The sequence below is a fragment of the Pogoniulus pusillus genome, chromosome 13, assembly GCF_015220805.1.
Source record: "Pogoniulus pusillus isolate bPogPus1 chromosome 13, bPogPus1.pri, whole genome shotgun sequence".
In the NCBI taxonomy this organism is placed as follows: Eukaryota; Metazoa; Chordata; class Aves; order Piciformes; family Lybiidae; genus Pogoniulus; species Pogoniulus pusillus.
The window spans coordinates 32,132,628-32,150,428 of record NC_087276.1 but is presented as its reverse complement, the minus strand read 5'-3'; the positions used below and the strand labels follow the sequence as shown (position 1 = coordinate 32,150,428).

The 17,801-nt window shown below is 45.5% G+C and overlaps 1 protein-coding gene across 1 annotated transcript in view; it reads right to left on the bottom strand.

Annotated features, from left to right (window-relative positions):
- MYH11 (myosin heavy chain 11) overlaps nucleotides 1-17,801 on the bottom strand; it is a 50,403-nt gene that overhangs the window by 16,967 nt on the left and 15,635 nt on the right. The window contains exons 4-19 of the mRNA XM_064153891.1: nucleotides 16,671-16,698; nucleotides 11,208-11,310; nucleotides 9,580-9,600; nucleotides 7,180-7,272; nucleotides 6,235-6,298; nucleotides 5,393-5,491; nucleotides 4,313-4,456; nucleotides 3,893-3,988; nucleotides 3,439-3,557; nucleotides 3,124-3,276; nucleotides 2,511-2,684; nucleotides 2,146-2,319; nucleotides 1,595-1,709; nucleotides 573-766; nucleotides 288-409; nucleotides 120-189 (exon numbers count right to left, since the gene is read on the bottom strand). Coding sequence (XP_064009961.1) covers nucleotides 120-189; nucleotides 288-409; nucleotides 573-766; nucleotides 1,595-1,709; nucleotides 2,146-2,319; nucleotides 2,511-2,684; nucleotides 3,124-3,276; nucleotides 3,439-3,557; nucleotides 3,893-3,988; nucleotides 4,313-4,456; nucleotides 5,393-5,491; nucleotides 6,235-6,298; nucleotides 7,180-7,272; nucleotides 9,580-9,600; nucleotides 11,208-11,310; nucleotides 16,671-16,698 — 1,769 coding nt within the window. The remainder of the gene's footprint in view (nucleotides 1-119; nucleotides 190-287; nucleotides 410-572; nucleotides 767-1,594; nucleotides 1,710-2,145; nucleotides 2,320-2,510; nucleotides 2,685-3,123; nucleotides 3,277-3,438; nucleotides 3,558-3,892; nucleotides 3,989-4,312; nucleotides 4,457-5,392; nucleotides 5,492-6,234; nucleotides 6,299-7,179; nucleotides 7,273-9,579; nucleotides 9,601-11,207; nucleotides 11,311-16,670; nucleotides 16,699-17,801) is intronic.

Sequence of the window (17,801 nt, the reverse complement as noted above, 5' to 3'; positions counted from 1 at the left end):
ATTTGTAAACCCCAATGCTGAGGTTTAGGGTATTAAAAATTAATTCTTTCTGGTCTCAACAGCTTTTCTGTAAGAGGTATAGAACTGGTTATTGACACGATCCAAAATACATTCCTCACCATCAGTATGCATGCTTGCTTCCCATCCATGAATCCTTTAGGAATGGCATTTGCAGCAAGAATTTCATATCTGCCAAAAGACATTGATGTTAGGGAGGCTGAAATCCATCAGGCTCTTTTGTACAAATCTGTTAAACCCAGCTTTGGGAGCGCGTGAGGGATGCCTACCGCTGCCGGAACTCCTGGAAGACAATCCTGTTGGGGAATCCCTGCCTGCAGATGCGAATTCCTTCCAGGACACCATTGCAACGCAGCTGCTCCAACACTAGGTGGGCATCAAGTTTGCCAGCCTGAGGAAGGAGCAGAAAGTGGTTTTAGCACATTAGAAATGTACAGCAGTCGTGCCAGACACATGTTTGAAAACATCACTCAGCTCTGTACTGTACCAGCACAATGGGTGGCTGAGCACGAATAACGTGCCAGGAGTTGGAAAATGGAGCATTTGAAACTTACTCTTTTCTCATGATTTGGAATGATACAGCGGACAAAGTTGGGATTGGTGTTCCTGAGGGTGGTCATCAGTTTGGTCAGCTGCTCCTTATAAAGTTGCCCAACGGTCCGGAACATGCCTTTCTTGGTTTTTGAAGCACTAGGGAGGGAGCTTTCGGTCATCTTGGCCATCTGGTCCAGCCCAACTATGCGATCCACTGAACCAGGAAAGAAAGTAGGAATGGAATTCTTGTGAGAACTGTCATCACCTCACATTCCACCTGCCAGTGGTAATGGTGAAAATTCAGCTTCCCAAAGCAGACCACTATATTTGTGGTGCCTTGGAAGCATACTAACAGAAGCACTAGAAGAGCCTGTGGAGTAGCTTGCCCAACTGTACAACATGAAAACGAGGTTTTTTGTTAATTGGTGGCAGAATAGAGCAGACAGTTTGTCTGCTCTAAAGAGGACAGTCCTGCAAAATCTTCAGCTGGCAGGTTGGCATCAGGACCAGGAAGTTCTCTTGACTCCCATGTTACCCATGGTTCTCAAGGTCTAGCTAGTCATCTCCCTTACTGGTTTGATAATTGAGCCACCTTGCTGATGTTTGCATGCACATTTACGCCCATGTATTAGATACCTGTACTGTAGTGCGTGTTACAGATCCCTGTAACAGAGTTTATCTGCATCCAGACCTTCCTCTGCCGAGGACATTCATAAACTGCAGGGACAGCGTGTACTAAGCGAAGTCTAAAGCATGTACTAAATGAAGTCTGAAGTGTTATAACGTGATAACACAATGAATGATTTCCATTATGTTGCTGAATAGTGGTAACTACGGAGTGTTACTGATAGTACTTGAAACACTGAAATGATGCTTTCATGAAGTTTGTCTTTGGAATGCATTATTCTTGTTTCTTAGTTCAGTCTCTTCTACGCTTATCGTGCCCACACATGTGTCCTGCCAGCAGGGGCTGGCTGTCAGAAAGATCTGGCAGGAGTGTCTCACTTTAAGCCCCATTGTGGCTCAGAGCTGCAATTCATACCGTCTTTCCAAAGGTCTGCTACAAATTTGTCTGAAGACTGATTGAGCAGAGAGGTCACGTTGTCGTTCAGTGGGTCCATGTTCTTAGTTAGCCAGGCCGTTGCATTGTAGGTCACCTGCAGGAAGGTGCTGTGTCAAGAATCTGTTCTTGACCAAGGAGTCTGGAGAATGCAAGAGCACAGGCTGCTGCTAACAGCATTGCACAGAGGAGAATGACATGGAAAGCTCTCTGTGGCTGAGACGAGCTCTTGCAGGTACTAGTGCCTCGGAAGTTTCTTACAGACATAAACTTACTAAAGTTGAAGCAAACCCATTAAGAATCTGCTTGCCAGACAGGAATCTGAATAGCTAGGATGTCCAATAACCCTAGTGCTGCTCATTTTTGTTTTCAAGTGACCTTAGCACAGCCATGAACCTTTTGCAAATCTTATTTCAGGTGTTCTGTACTTAAAGCCCTTAACATATCCATTCTATAACTAAAGCTGTCCCTTATTGATGCAGCTACCAGAATCAAAGTTTCCTAAGTCAAAATAGCTCAAATCTGCCCAGTACCTTTCCTGCATAGTGCAGTATACAGAACTCAGTTTTATCCTTGAGTTGCTTCGGCTTCTGGAATTTGGGATGGTTGCCTTGTTCTTGACATAGTTTCTCCACCAAAGATGTGTCAGTAGCTTTGGGGAACCAACACTCTTCATCCAGCAGAGCCAGGACACCTGGAGGGTTGGTCTGCAATGTGAACAATATGGGATCAGTCTCAGCACAGGCAGAGAAGGGCACCACTTTCATTATCCCTTGTGTTAGAAATCCTCCCGGGCACCAAAGAACCTGAAACACCTTCAACGGCCGATATTGTACTGCCATATAACTGATCCTGATGCAACATCTACAGTATCCCACCTACAGCGATACAATCTTACTGGTCTTTCAATCAGCTCAATGCAAGGTTGCAGGTCAAGGCCAAAGTCAATGAAATTCCATTCAATGCCTTCTCGCTGGTACTCCTCTTGCTCCAGTATAAACATTGTGTGGTTGAAAAGTTGCTGTAGTTTCTCATTAGTGTAATTGATGCACAGCTGCTCAAAGGAATTGATCTGTGCAGAGGAAGAAAGTGAATTCCTAAGGTTAGAAACTGACCTTCCAGAGGGCACTTACACAAGAAGATGGAATTTGCTAGTGTGTATTTGGCTTTATACAGCACAATAACTCAATTACAAGGTCCCACGTTTCTCTAAACTGCTAGTGTTTGCACTGGGACCTGTTCAATAAGCCATAAAAGGAGAACCTGGCTCTATACATTGAGCCCTGCAGCTGCCTAGCAGGAGCATGCTGCCAGCCCCCGGCCCTTCCTGCCCACAGGAAAGGCAAGTGGCCAGGTGTAGCAGGTCTCTGGATTGTGTTGGCTACATGCTGCAAGCCAGCTTGAAAGAACTACGCTGGGTTTGTGACTCTCTGCTTAAATGTTTGTCATCTGAAATGCAAACCGCTGTGTGATTGTAGAAGGTTAGCCAGCTTGTGTCCCTCAGCTCGTACCTCAAAAATCTCAAATCCAGCAATGTCAAGGATCCCCAGGAAGGAAGCGCCTTGCCGCTTGGTTTTGTCGAGAGCCTTGTTGACACGAGCTAAAATCCAGCGGAAGAGACGTTCGAACTGTGCCTTGGCCAAAGCCTCTATGGCAAAGTCCGCCTGGAAATAAGGAAGAGGAAATCGTCAGGGAAAGAAGAAACACAGCTGCTCATTCCTGCAGGGATAGGACAGAAAACTGGCATGGCCCTTTAAATGAGGTGTGAGGACCAAAGAAGCCAAGGGAATTGTTTCAGGAGAGCTGAGCAGAGTGCCAGTACAAACCTGCTCTTTGGTCTGAGCTTTCTGAACGACATCTCTCCCTACTTTGATCCTTGGGGTCAGAATAGACCTTGTGAAATCGGTCACGTTAATGCCCATCAGGTGACACACCTTTTGTGCAGCTGAAATAGAAGGAGGAGATACTGTTTCAGACTGAGCTTTCTCCTAGCCCGTCATTAAGTGTGACATGAGCAACTCAGAAACTGTGTGAAGTTCTTTATCTTCTCTAAGAGCTCCTCTGCCGTGCACAGAGAAGATGCCTCTTGCCACAGAAGTATTATCCAGACTACTAGTAAAGGTAATAAGAATTGAGCTAAGTTGAAGCATGAATATTTTTAAAGCCCGTGATGCATATATATTATAACAATTAATTACAAAGTACTGATAAAGAGTGATCACTGCTGCTATTTTATTAATTTCTTAGTGTTAATGATCTTTTAAAGTTGCAAATCCATACCAGTGTTGTCTGGCATAGAAGCTTGATCAGTGTTTCTCTCCTTCTTGAAGACAATATTACCCAGTTGTAGGACAGATGAAACAACCCTCAGTACAGCTGTTAGGAGAAACAGATAATACAGATAAGGAACTCCTGTTGTAGTGGAGAATGCTGCTGTCACCTCCCTCACACACAAGGCTGGAGTTTGGACTGCTGCTCTGCAAGGCAAGACAGGTTTGTTTCTCAGCAGCCCTCAGTCACTGACACAGGGGTGCGATGTGACAGCTCTGCTTCCTCAGCAGGTCCACGGCTGAAGCGATGGGCTAATGCAGTTCCTGCCACCAGGTGTCACTTGGGGCATGGCAGTTTGCATCCCTGGGCATCTGTATGGTGTCACTTGCAGGTGTATGCCTTGAGTCCAGTGTTGCTAACAGTTCTTACCTATTTGCTCTTCCTCGTTAAAGCCCATAATTTTCATGGCTTCCAAGGTTTCCTGGAACATCTCGTCATCTTGTTGAGAAGGAATGGGCACGTGGCCATTAGATAGGAAGGTGTAATTGTTGAAGCCCTCCAGCAACAGGTCATCTAAAAGCAAAGAAGAGAAGCTTCAGGTAAGTGCATCAGCTGCTTGCTCTTGATTTCTGAGTTCCCCTGCTGAAGAGCAGGAACCCTGCTGTGGGCCGCTTGTGTAAGGACTTTCGGGTGCTGTGGCCTGCTAATGTTTTCAACCTAACTCTTTGTTTAGCAAGCTTGTGTTAAATTTCCAGTTCTCAGTAGTAACTGAGGAATATCTCTGCCCCACAGGGTAGTTTTGCACCCCGTGGACTCAAACCTGAGCCATTCTTTCTGATAAGAGTTTTACTTCACACCATGTGTAACCTACTCAATTACATCTCTTCCTATGGAAACTCATATCAGGTAACAGTGAATCCAGGTAACAACCACAGTAGGCCAACCCAAAAGACTCCTCAGTGGCCAGCAAAAGTGGCACAAAAAACCCAGGGAAAATACAGAGTTATTAATTGTTTTATACATTCATTTGCAAGCAGTGACCTAAGGAGAGGTATCCTATTTGCACCAGGATGTTTCAGTACATGCTGTTATGTGTAATCCGTACACTTCTCACCTTCTCAACATTCTGAAGCTGTGAGCTCACACTGTAATAATGTGCTGTGCGGAAAACATTTTCTTAATCTAAACCCACAAATTCTTTTGTTTGAAGAAACCCCAGAATGCTCTTTTCTGTTAGCCTTCTCAGTTTCCTTTAAGATGGGATCCACGTGGGTTTGCACCTGCTGTAAATTGAATCGTTCCGTAAACTGCAAACAACCTGTCTCAGGTGAGCATCAATTGAAGCTTTCTTATCATTCACTTGAGATAATTATTTTCTACAGCTAAAGAGCTGCTTATTTACAGAAAGGATTGAATTACATAGGCTTAAAGAAGTTGAGGGTGTTTACTGAAGTAAAACGTTGCTGAGACTGTTCCATGAGATCCAGGAGTCGTCAGCAAGTCACTTACTTCTCATTTGCTCAGAAGCTCCAGCAATCAGATAGTAGAAGATGTGGAAGGTTCGCTCGTCCTTTGCCTGACGAATGGCTCGGGACTTTTCAAGCAGATCTGGTTGTCAAGTGTGTTAAAAAAACACAACAGCATGTTTTGGTCCTTCTTTAGTTGTGCCATCAGCCTCAGAACCACCAACAGCATTGCCCAAATGGAATGTTTGCCATTAGCTTGTCTAACATGAACATGTGTCTAATTTTGTGCCAGGAGCTCTGGGCTTGGTATGATTCTCACCACAACGACTGGATCCAGTGCCTGTCTCTTCTTGAATGGTAAAGTCTCTGGGAAATGGCAGTGATAATAGCAGTGCAGTCAGACTTTTTTCCCCAAGTGCACCAGCAAGGAACAGTAAAGTTTCGGATCTTTTTCTGCAGCTGCAAAAGTAGAGCAGGAGGAGCCAGAGCGACCCATGGACGGTCGCGCCGGTTCGAAACAAAACGACCGCATGGCTCCCGAGAGCACATCCAGCCCTAACCACAATCCAGTCTGTTCCCACTGCTGTTACTGGGACTCTACTTTAAAGTCCCCTGCCACTGCCTTAGGTATTGGGTTTGTTTGAAGCCACATGTGAGGAAATGCTCACTTTGCTCTAGCTGAGAAAACAGACCTGAAACTGTAAACATAGGAGTAGGGCACACTGGGAGGCTGGTATCAGCGTGAACAGAGCCAGTTCCCTTCACTGCTGTTTATAGCAGCCTCAGCAATATTTGCCTTTCTTAGGCATGTGGTGGGGCCTGTTTATCTTATTTCCTTCTGTCCACCTTACTTTGTCTGCAGCGCAGCTCAGCTGAAAAGGATACAAGTCTCTATGTTTGCTCCGACAATGTAGCCTGTCACATCAAAGTTGATGCGGATGAATTTGCCCTGTGAATGAAAAGCAGATCTAGGTTGGGCTGTTCTTTCAAGGGTATGCCAGGTTTCCTAGTACTAGCTTAATAACACATGTGCATCATCATCTTAAGAGTAATGTGATTGCTGCCCTCCTGCGGGGACAGCCCCTGTTAAAACCTGAAAGGAAGTAAACTTCTCTGATCTTCCCTCTGCAGAAATTTGCTCCTGTGTTTTGTTCAGGCTCTTAGAGGAAAAGGAGTCCTCCCCGCTGGGCCAGGCTTTGGAAGCTGGTGTTATGACAATGTCTGTTTGCTACTTGGATTTCCACAAGGTCAGTGACAACGTCCCTCTGCTAGGGTTCCCTGCCTGGATCCCTGGTCTTTTCAGGGAGAGAGCAGAGATGGGAGGAGAAGAGGGTCTACAGGGAAAAGAGCTGTCTGCCTCCACTCCCAGAAAGAGTTGCCAGCAAGTAGTGACAGCCATCAGCTCGTATCATTCTAACTTGAATCTGTGAGGCTTTTTTCTCCTGCAGTTTTTAATTTATTAACCACTCTTGCTGAGTAATAGTCACACTTTATAAGATACATAACCAACCGTGGTGTAGAGAAAGAGGAAGCATGGATTTTTGTTTGCAAATGTGCTGAAAGGGGCAGCTGAATGTCCTGGAGCAGGAAATGACTGAAAGGCCACAGACTGCTGAATTGTGTGGGACAACAGTGCTGTCATGTTTGAGCTGATCTTTAATCTTCTGTAAGGCAAAATTCCTATTCAGAGAGGAATTCTGAACCTTTCTGAAGGGCTTTAAGGTGGTCTTTAGAGAGAAATACTGATGAAGGCCACTCTCTGCACTGTGTTTCAGAAGATGCTGTACCTCCCCACCAGCCCCCAGCCCCAGCTGCATGTCTCCTACTTACAAATCTGGAGGAGTTGTCGTTCTTCACCGTTTTGGCATTTCCAAAAGCCTCAAGAATAGGGTTTGCCTGCAGAAGCTGTTTTTCCAGCTCACCCTAGAATTCATTCAGATGTAGTTAACCCTAAACCTCATAGTTAATTAAAGTCATTACATGTACACTGGAGATAAATGTGAAAGATAACTGAAACCTCTAACTTTTTTGGTGAGTACTCCACTTCGTGTGGCTTTATTTGCTGGTGCTCTTTGTGCAGTTGACTGCTGTCCTGCACACATGACCCTTTTCTTGCCCTTTGCCTGTGACAGATGAATCTGTTCATCTGGTTAGCCTCATGGCTGGCCATTCTTTGGAAAAAGGGCCATTCATTGTCAAATTCTGGGTTTAATTTCCAGTTTAATATAATTTTTAGAAGGGCCATTCTTAAAGGAACCTCTAGCATGTCTTTTTCAAGTTAGTTTAATTCTCTATCTTGTGCTAGCAAATGAGGATGTCATTAGAACAACTCGCCAAGAATCACTTGAATGTAATGCAGCACAAAGCTACAAAGCAGATTTCATCAAGTCTATTAATGCTATTCCATGCGAGGCTCTTTAGGTTAAACATGGGAATGCACTTATGAATCTGAAACTGGGATCATGAATTCTCATGCACACACACAGAATTCCTGTTGCCTTGTTAATTGCAACCGGTAACTGCTAATGAAGCAAACCATGCAGTGGAAAACACATGCATTTAGTGCTCCTGTTTGTAAACAAGTCAATGAAGTTGAAGAAATCCTTGGCTTAGAAATGCAGCCTGTTGGAGCATTTCATTCAGCTCTGTCCTATGAGCTCACTCCCTCTCATATTTGCTTCTTGTCATGCTATTCTCTGCTGCTCTCTGGGAGCATGCATTATGTCAGATGGCTCACCCTGAAAGCAGAGAGTCCTTGATAGATAATATGATATCATTTTAATCAGAAAATATGGCAATACTTAAGTAAAGCTAGGGGAAATCATTTGGAAACTGAAAGTGCTTCTCAGCATGCAAAGCTGGTAACATTTTACTGAATGCCATTGCTGGAAGTCTTGTGATTTAGGTAGCAGTAACGAGAGCTGTCTCAAGACTATCATTATAAGACAACAGATTGTAACAAATAGCTGAGCTTCACGGCACGGTGTAAGATAGGGAAATGAGCACCTTCCTGAGGGCCTTGATCTTTTGAGCGCTAAGGCTTGTATCAAGACTGAAGCTGAAAAAAGTAAAGAAAAACCTCTCAAAAAATCCCCCCCAAGCTTACTACATAAGAGCTGCAGGAAGAGGGAAGGAAGACTTCCAAACCTGCTGTTCTAGGAGCCCTAGAATAATATATTCCTAAGTCTCTGAAGTGTCTCTGTACTGAGCAGCTCTTGACAGTTCCACTCTGCAAACCTGCGCCCTGCACTATAAGCAAGGGCTGTTGCTGAAGTCAGGTGGGGGCAGCCAAGAGAGAGCCTAAGCTGAGGGAGATACCACCTGCTCCTAATGTAAACCTGAGCTGTGGAACTGCAGCTCAGGCTTCACAGCCGTGATGCAGCTCTAGGTCTGCTGGACTACACAGAGTTGCTTATGCCAGCAATGAATTGTTTTTTGCTTTGCAGAGAGCTCGTCAAATGAAGAACTGAATTACCTAAGGGGCAATGCTTTGCCCTTCATCATAGCCAAAATCTGAGAGGCAGCAATTGGAATGGAGGAAAAATAAACCAATTCATAAAAAATATTCCCATTTGCCTGGCACAGAAACAGAAAGAATATTTCAGCAGACCTGCCTGTATTCCCAAAGCATTGGCATGCTGGCACAGCGTGCCAAATACAGGAGGGCCTGTCAGAAACTGCTGTAGCACCTGCAGCCCCTTGGCATTGCTGCAGCACACCACAGCAGAAGCTATGAGCATGCTAACTTTCGGGGTGTGAGTAATTCTCAACAGTCACGTGGAAAGTTAAGGGTAAGATTGGAAGCAGCAGCAAATGGAAAGCATGCAGCCAAACAGCTCAACCAGATGCTGTGAGGTTTAGGAATTATTTCACAGCAGTCCTAGAAAGTTCAACCTGGAGCACAGAAAGCACTTGGGCGTTTTCATCCAGAAATCACATGGCTCAGTTTCAGGCTGAGTGGCTCTTTCAGGATTGTGGGAGATGTGATTCAAACATACACACAGAAGAGAGTGATGCTGGAAAGATGACGCTGCCTGTGCCAGACCTCATTCTTTACCATGGAGCCTGACACAGAGCTGTTTTGTGAGAGCTTTTGGGGCTATTGTTGCTTTTTATGGTATCACACAACATCTTTCAACCAAATCTCTCTTAGAAGTTGGAGGTGCAACAATAGCATGCAGGTCTACACTCAGTGCCTTGAACACACACCAAACAGGCTAAGTTACTCACGTAAGAAAAAGATGGACCTTGCTGCATTGAACAACATGGCATAAAACAAATGTCAGTATCATTTCCATCACACAGACACGTTTATTGCTCTTCCCTGTATTAAAATAACCAATGTGCAGTTTCCCTACAATTAAACCAGGAATACAGACACCCGAAGTCTATGGCAGACACACCAGGAGTACAGATACCAGTAACATCTAGAAAGCATTTAATCTGGAATAAAAAACACTCCAAAGCCTGGAGCAAAGGGTGGCACTTCTATGCAGTACCAGATTAGTCTCCCAGGACCAGACAAGATCAGATGTTTTAGGGTGAACCCCCAGTTCTTCTCTAGTACAACTCAAGCATTTTGTGGTGCATTCATTTTTAATGACTGATGTTGCAGCATCATTAGTCCTGGTCACTGACTTGCTGTTTGTCAGCATCTTATAAAACAACTTAGATTTTCTTTCAGCTCCTAGCTGGTGGATATTTGCCTTCATGTCTGTCTCGGGTCCAATTTGATCCCAAGACTCATATAATTTCCCAGAGGAGTTAGCAGGAACTGCAGTTAGATGCCAGTTAGGGATGGCCTTGAAACCACAAATTCACTTCCCCAGGCACTGAGCAGGGCCTTTAGTCTTGGACTGCTTCCACAAGCTTTACTCACAGATTTGTAGAAGATACACTTGCCAAGGGACATCTATTCCGTGTGCTGCCTCGGAGCACAATCAGCTGTACATACACAGCAGTTACTTCTGGGGGAAGAGGCCAGGCTGGACACCCTTTGCTCTGGTGTCCTCTGCCTGCTGCCACGCAGAGCAGGCAAGGGCAGAGACGCAGCGCAGGTGTGGTCAGATCTTTGCTTTGTTTCCCACTGCCCTGCTAAGCACTTCCTTTGGACCCAGCTGTGCATCTGGGGCACACTGGTTTCTAAAAGTGAACTGCTGCCCTGTTTTGCAGAAGCTCCAAAGGCCTGGCAATGGCACAGAGCCTGCAGCTGTGTCACTGCACACAGCAAAGGCAGCTGAGAGCCCCAGCCACGCTGCTGCTCTCTGGGAACTGAGCAGGAACGAGCTGGGGTTATGGTTCAGAGCAAGAAAAGAAACTGCAGTCACCGAGGCAAACCTGTTCCAAATTGGGAAGGAACAAAGTCCTTTTAAAAAATGGTGCCTTTGGAACCTGTTGTCTGACAGAGCAACACAAACCAAAGACAGGTTTTGTGCTGAGGCTCTTGGCCACCTGAAAAAAACCCCACTTGCTGCCAAAGCAAATCGAAACTCTGCAAGTTTAAATGCTGGTATAAGTTTCTGTGATGCAGTTTGGCAATGTCTTAGCTGAAAGCTTTCCCAAACTCCTTAGATGCCAGGGGCCAAGGGTAAAATAAGGACCTGAGCCCCCACAGGGTTCAGGGCCTTTATAGGAGGATATAAATAGGTGCTATGCACATAGAAGGCTACCGGTATTTCTCTCCTAATGAAGTACATTCTGCTGTGATGCCTAAGGCAGTGCCAATCAAGCTTTCTTTTCCCTCCATAAACAGAGCTGTTCTGACTACGTCGACCATTTGGCAAGCCACAGATGTTGACTTGCTGTTAGCACAGCCCAATAGACTTGGTGAAGAGGTGAGTATGGAAGAGCTCACTTACAGTGACGCTGGTGTCCTTTTTGCCCTTATGTGATGAAGCAACAACAGCCAGGTACTGAATGACCTTCTTGGTATTTTCTGTCTTGCCAGCACCGGATTCACCTCTGAGAGGAAAGAAAGTAACACGAAAGAAGGTAGGTAACTAGAGGACTCTTTCTGCCATATGATGCCTTCAGTGCATACAAACAGGAGTGGAACCTGCTTGGCTTGGTTAGTTTCGCCCCTGGACAGCACTCTCCAAATCTGCCTGATTTTCAGCATCCAAAGAGTGTTATCAGAGCCCTGTCTCTGTGCTGTTAGCCCTGAGACTGCACGCTGTACACTGGGCCATTTAAGGCAACTGTGAAGCATGGTGCATTTCTGAGCAGCACTTCATCTTGGCAGCATCTGAACATTTATGAGAAGTGAGGCTGGCAAGAAGTGTGCTTGTATTTTAAGACCAAAAAATGCAACACGAAGTATGATTTGGTACAGCAGTAAGAAAAAACAACAGCAGTAATACAATAGTTTCCTGTGCTGAAACTCTGGCACTAGACTAACAGCCTGCATTAGTGCTGGGCAAATGATCCTGCTTCATCTAACTCCATTATTAGAAGCTTCTTGAACTCAGTGAGACCAAAGCTAGGACTGTCCTGCTAATAGAGTAGCAGTGAACACCTGGAGTGAGAAGATGTCTGACCAGCAGAATTGGCATCGCAGTTGTGCCCTGTGGGGCTCTGTGTCCCATGGGAAGCAGGAAGGGTCTGGTAGCTTTTTGCTTCCCAGAGGACTTTCAGGTTAAGTTTATTTGCAATTCCTAAGCCTTCTCTTAAAGTAAAACAGTGTTCTTCGAAGTACAGGTACGAGGTCCAGATTTTCACAGTCTTTTCTCAGAAGAAGTTCTGCAGCCTCCTTTTCCCTCGCTGTCACCTTTCATCATTTGAAGGCTTCTAGATGTTTATATAGATTGAAGTGTTTTTATGCTGTCCTGTCTCAGCAATCCAAAAGAGCATGCAGGTGGGCACGGCTGTGATAACCTAGTTCTTCCAGACATGTCAAGCTAGTGCTGCAAGGAAGTCCACTGTCTAAACGTAAGTTGGACCTCTTTGTTTTGGGATTTAAACTAAGATGGAGTTAAAAATAAGAACTGGTCTAGTTGAGTGGCTAGGGCTGGGTGATAGGTTGGACTGGATGATGTTGGAGGTCTCTTCCAACCTGGCTGATTCTATGAACAAGAGATTCAAAAAATCCCAAGGGTATTTGTCAGCTCTTTTGAAACTCTTTAGCTGGATCCATTGCAGTTCTGCTGCTTTCCCTGATGAGGAAATACAAGAGTTAACTTTTCCTACCAAGGGACCAGTGGTAAATGGACACTGAACAATACGGCAAGCGCTGGGCAGAAACTTCGTCATGCAACGACACTGATGTGAACCTTGGGAAACCGGAAACGATTCCTGCTTGAGGTACAACGCGACGAGGATTGTTTCTCCTGGCTCTTAGAGTTTCAACCAGCCCTAGCTGAGATGAACACCTTCTTTTCCACAAGGCTGGGCTTAATTTGTGCAGTTTAGAAGCTGGCTCCATCTCTGCCTGGCCTTCAGTGCTAAAACATCTCTGTGTTTTATTGATAACAAGTAAGTGTCCTGGGAACAATTCCAAGGCAAACACGCTGATTTGAAGACACATACATAGAAAGCTTTCAAATAAATCTACCTTGCAGCTCTGTGTCTTTGGGGAAAAATGAAAAAAGGCTTTCTTCAAGCCAACGGCAGGCTTTGAACTGTTCCATTTTATTAAAGGTTATTTGTAGTTCATCACTACAGGAATTGCATTTCCTCTCTCCCAGGGCAGCAGTGCCCATCATTTGGCTGGCCCCTGAATCCCTGAGTATTACCATATATGGCATCCTTTTGCTTGTAATTAGCCTACCATCCTCTAAAGCTTAAGTTACTCAACTTTTTGTTCCCTGCTTTCATCTTTAACTCTTTGCTGCTGCACAGGCTGAAAGGTTTCCTTGGGTTTTTTCCTTGCAGATAACCTTTGAAGCTATAACTTTCTTTTGAAGTGGGCAATGAAAAGTTCCCCAATATGAAATGGAAAACAAGAGAGGATCTCAACAGCAACAAGTAGGAAAAAACCCTCAAAGGTCAGTCAGTAATGAAGAATAATGTTCAGAGCCGATAATCTTTCCATGTCCGTAACAGCCGGGTCTGATAAACAAGTATTCATTACATAACTTTAGCAGCCCTCACACTCTGAAGAATGCATCACATCTGTGTGACAATGTCTAGATTTCATCTCAGTGATAAAACACTGTGTCTTTGGTAACTAACTAATGAGGAGGAATGGCTGGGTCAGGTTCAGCGCCTCATAACATCAAGAAGCTTAGAAGGGGAGAGACTCAGGAGGAAGAGAGCATGTGAATCTCTTGGCTTGCTTCACAGATGGATGAAATTTTTCCTAGAAGTCTTGAGCTGCAACAGAATTAATCATGCTGATTTTCTCTGCTTATGCCTTGAAGTACCATAATTTTGGGGCTGGCAGAAACTGTTCATTGTGAAGTGGTGTGAAGCATCCCACCTGGTTTGAAATCTGCATGCTTTCTCAACTTCAGCATCTGAGGTTTTAAAGAGGAGTCATCTTCTTGCATGCACCTTTCAGTAGTTGGACATGCGTCGTACACAATGGGCTTGTTCCAGGATGCATCTCCCTCCCTCTTCCAACTGCTGGTTTTCCTCAGTTTTTAACCCAAATTAGGTGTTCACCATATAAACCCCTGTTACTACTGTCCTAGTCATGGCCTTCCGGGAGCAGACTGGTCATTTGTTTAATTGAGGCATCTCAAATCATCCTTCTTGCTTGCTGTACATAGAGCAGCCAGCTCACGCCAGAACAATGTGAAGGCAGGTCCCACAGCACAGCTGTGATCAGCTCAACAGCATTACTTTATCCATTTCCCAAGAAGGAGTTTCCTCCTAAGAAATCCTTGCTGTTCCCAGAGCAGAAGGACCCTTTAGATGGACAGGCTTCATCTGTTAGAAACAGCACTCTAGATTATCCTTCCCTTGCTTCGTGGCAGGCATTGTTCTAGGAGCTCCATACAGGACTAGACACCTGTGTAGTACTCAGCTGTACTGGAGTGTGTGGGTGAGCCTGCGGTGCAGCTAAGACCCCAGTATGTCTGTGTGAGACCGAGAAAATCAGTGTAAACAGCATGGGCTCTGGATGAATATTTGAAAGCTTTCTGTATTACAACACAAGACTTAGCTTAATTCCACTTTTGGAAACACCTGCATGGTAGCAGCAGAGCTTCTTTGCAACAGTTGCTGCCATAAGCAGTGCAGCACAGAAATGCCTGTTCACATGTCCCTCAGGCTGAGCCTCTGCACAGAGCACCCAAGGAGGTGCTCCAAAGCACACTGGGGCTTGGCAGCCTCCACCTTGCAGTATGAGATGTGCAAAGGCAATGGGAATCTTTGTCCTAGGGCCCTGCCTGAGAAGCCAGCTGACTGATCCCACTCGTTACTTGTCAGAGGAATCCCAGAAGAGAGCAAACTGGTTTGGCACCAAGCTCCAGCCTGGGGCTAGCGCCGCACCAGATAGCTGCATGGGGAGAAGGGCCAGGCAGCAGCACTTGCCAGCTCCAGCCTTGGAGCTGTCAGACATGGATCTTTTAGTGGGTTATCATGAACAGAAAGGTGCAGATTTGCAGAAGTAAGTCTCTTCGAAATTCAAGTATTCCAAAGTTAAAAGAAGATCTGAAGATTTACTAATGGAAAATAAAGTACAGGAATAGAAGAGGAAATGCATATCAGAAATTAGTCTTCATTCCCATGACATGTTTCATCCTGGGAAGAGTGTGATGGCCAGCTTTTATTTCATCACTGAAGCAATTTTAGATCTCTTCTAGGTGTTAATGCATTGTAGGACAAAATCTGGATTGATAGGTGTAATGGACTCTTGCTCCTAGAGAGGTTAGAGCTGTACTAGCCCTTATGGTACCAGGCACAGAATAGAATTGTTACTATTTCTTTCAGCACTAGAAACTCCGAGATGCTTGATATAACAAACACAACATTACATCAGAAGCATTCCTAATGGCCTTCAGGTAATTAACGTCAACTAGCAATGGAGGGATGGAGCAAAGGTCAAACCTGAGGGCCAGGTAGTCCAAGTCAACTGTCTGAGTGCTTTGCAGAATCAGCAGGAGTTCGTGGCATAGCCAGCTGTGCACAGCAGAGCTTTTGCAATAAACGGACTGCCTGACCCACAGCACAACAGTTGAATCACGCTGGCAGGACAAAACTCAAGGGAGAGCCTCCAGCAAGCGAAGGCAGAGCTCAAAGGGGGCCTGCTGGTGTTTCACTGGTGATTAAGGGCTGCTGAGCCCTCAGCCTTGTCCCCAGGCTCCGGGGTGGGTACCCATTGCCATCAGGGAGGTACCAAACCTTCCCCGTGCTAGCTACAGCATATGCAAACAGCACAAACACAAAAGATCGGAGGCTTCTGCAGTGACAGCTGAACTGGTGCCATGGTTTGAGGAGGTTCCAGGTTATCCCAGAGTCCCTAAGAAAACTACAAACACCAAGTTCCATGCCAGGGGACGAAGTGGTTGCCCCCAGATGCCATAACCATCTTGTTCAATCCCATAATCCTGCAAACGCTGTAAAAGTGGGCAGCGAGGTCGATTCGTTCTCTTTTCTCCCTGCCTCTCCAGCTTTTCCAGAGGGATGGTGTCTGGGTCACCACGCAGGAGGTACCCTGTAGCCCAGGGGCCTGAAGTGAATTTTGGCCTGTTTGGGCCTAAATGGGAGACAGTGGGGAAGGGGAGAAAATGAACAATGGGCTTCTGGTGGTGGTTTTTTGTTTGTCTGGGGGGAAGGTTTTGGGGGAATTGTCCTGTATCTCATTAGGTGTTAAGGATTCACATGTGCCTTGTCTTTTCCTGCATATCTTTAAATACAACCTTTCTGTATTTTCATCTCCAATTCAGCCAGAGCCTTATTATTTTACTGCCCTTTTTCCTTAGCAGAAGAGTGAAGTGGAATCATCTCAGTCTGTCGTGCCCCGGCACAAAAAACTACGGCAGCTGGGCCGTCGTGGTGAGACAGTCAGCACCAAGGAGCAGCACAGTGAGTACCCGGGGGGCCCTGTGTGCCTCAGTGCCTCAGCTTCCTCTAGGAACCTTCTACAATCTCTTGTTCTCTCTATGCACAGAGCTTCACCATCACACTCTCCAGTTGCTCTTTGTAAACTGCTACATCTCTAAATTCAAAAAGCCAGTTAAAAGAAAGAGGTTTGCTCATTAAGGCTTCCTATGACACTGATACCTGCTTTGTATTTTATCAACAAGTGAATCTGCTGGAGTATGTTTAGAACTGGACGTGAGGCTTACTAGAGGCGAGTTCAGTGTGTTCCATCAGCATTGAATCCATGTTGCACAAAGCAAGACACTAACAGTGCTCAGACAGATGGGCTCACTTACGTGCACAGGATGGACTGGTCTTCTCGATCTGCAAATAGAGAAAGGAGCCATGAGTTAGCACTGGTAAGGCTCTGCACTGGACAGCCTAGACCCTCCAAAACCTGACAACCCACGACTAGGCAAAAGTACTGGGCTCACATCTCATTTAATTTGCCTTGCATTTAAATAACATCTCTAGTGGAAAGATTTTGTACCCAAAATGAACAAAAGGTGAAGAGTTCAAAAATCCTTCTTTGTAAATTCCATTGGAGATGAACTGTAATGAGGACGGCAAAAGGATCAGCTCCCTGTAAGCAGATTATAACAGAAGACTTCAAACCTGACACTCAGGTTTCTCCTGTGCTTCTGAAATATGGCTGGCAGCCCGCTGCAGACGGTCTGGGCAGATAGGGCACCTGAGAATGCTTTAAGCTGGTTATGCAAAGGTTTGAATTTTGAAAGCGGGGCAGTTCGACTCCCTGGATAACAAACTCTGCTTCGTTTCAGACCGAGAGACGTGGACAGGGCCAGCAAACACATTCTGCATCACGACTTACAAACAGATGGGGCCAGGTCTCCATTTCCACTGTGTGAGGCATGGAGGAAGCTTCTGTGCAGCAAAGTACAGGATGCTGTAGTGCTGCAGGAAGGTTTGGGATTACATCCCAGCTCCACAGCCTGCTCTTGCAGCATCCCTCCCATGCTTATGCTTTCTGTAATTTCTCTTTACCTTCAGAACTTTGACATAGACTTTTCTACCAAAAGGCTGTTCTCAGGCTGAGATCTTTAGGCAGTGATGGGCAGGAAAACCACTAAGGTTATGTGATGTGCTCCACAATGCTGACCTATTTTGTAAAGCTCTAGGGAAGCAAGACTGCAGAGAAGTCTGTGGTTGTAGGGGGCTCTACGGCTTGCCCTCTCTGTAAACATGTACAGCTAAGCTGTTTGCTGTGATCAGTTCTGATTTCAGAACAGAAATTCCCAGGCAGGTCAAACGCAGTTCTGAGAAGTGTGTGTAGTTAACAAGTCTGAGTCTTTAAGCAGCTAATCCAGGCAGAAGCAAGTGTTCGTGTCTTTCGGCTCGGAGGCAGCGTGAGCCCGCTGCAGCCTGTGGCCAGAGCTGGTAGGACACGAACTCCTCCACCTCATGCT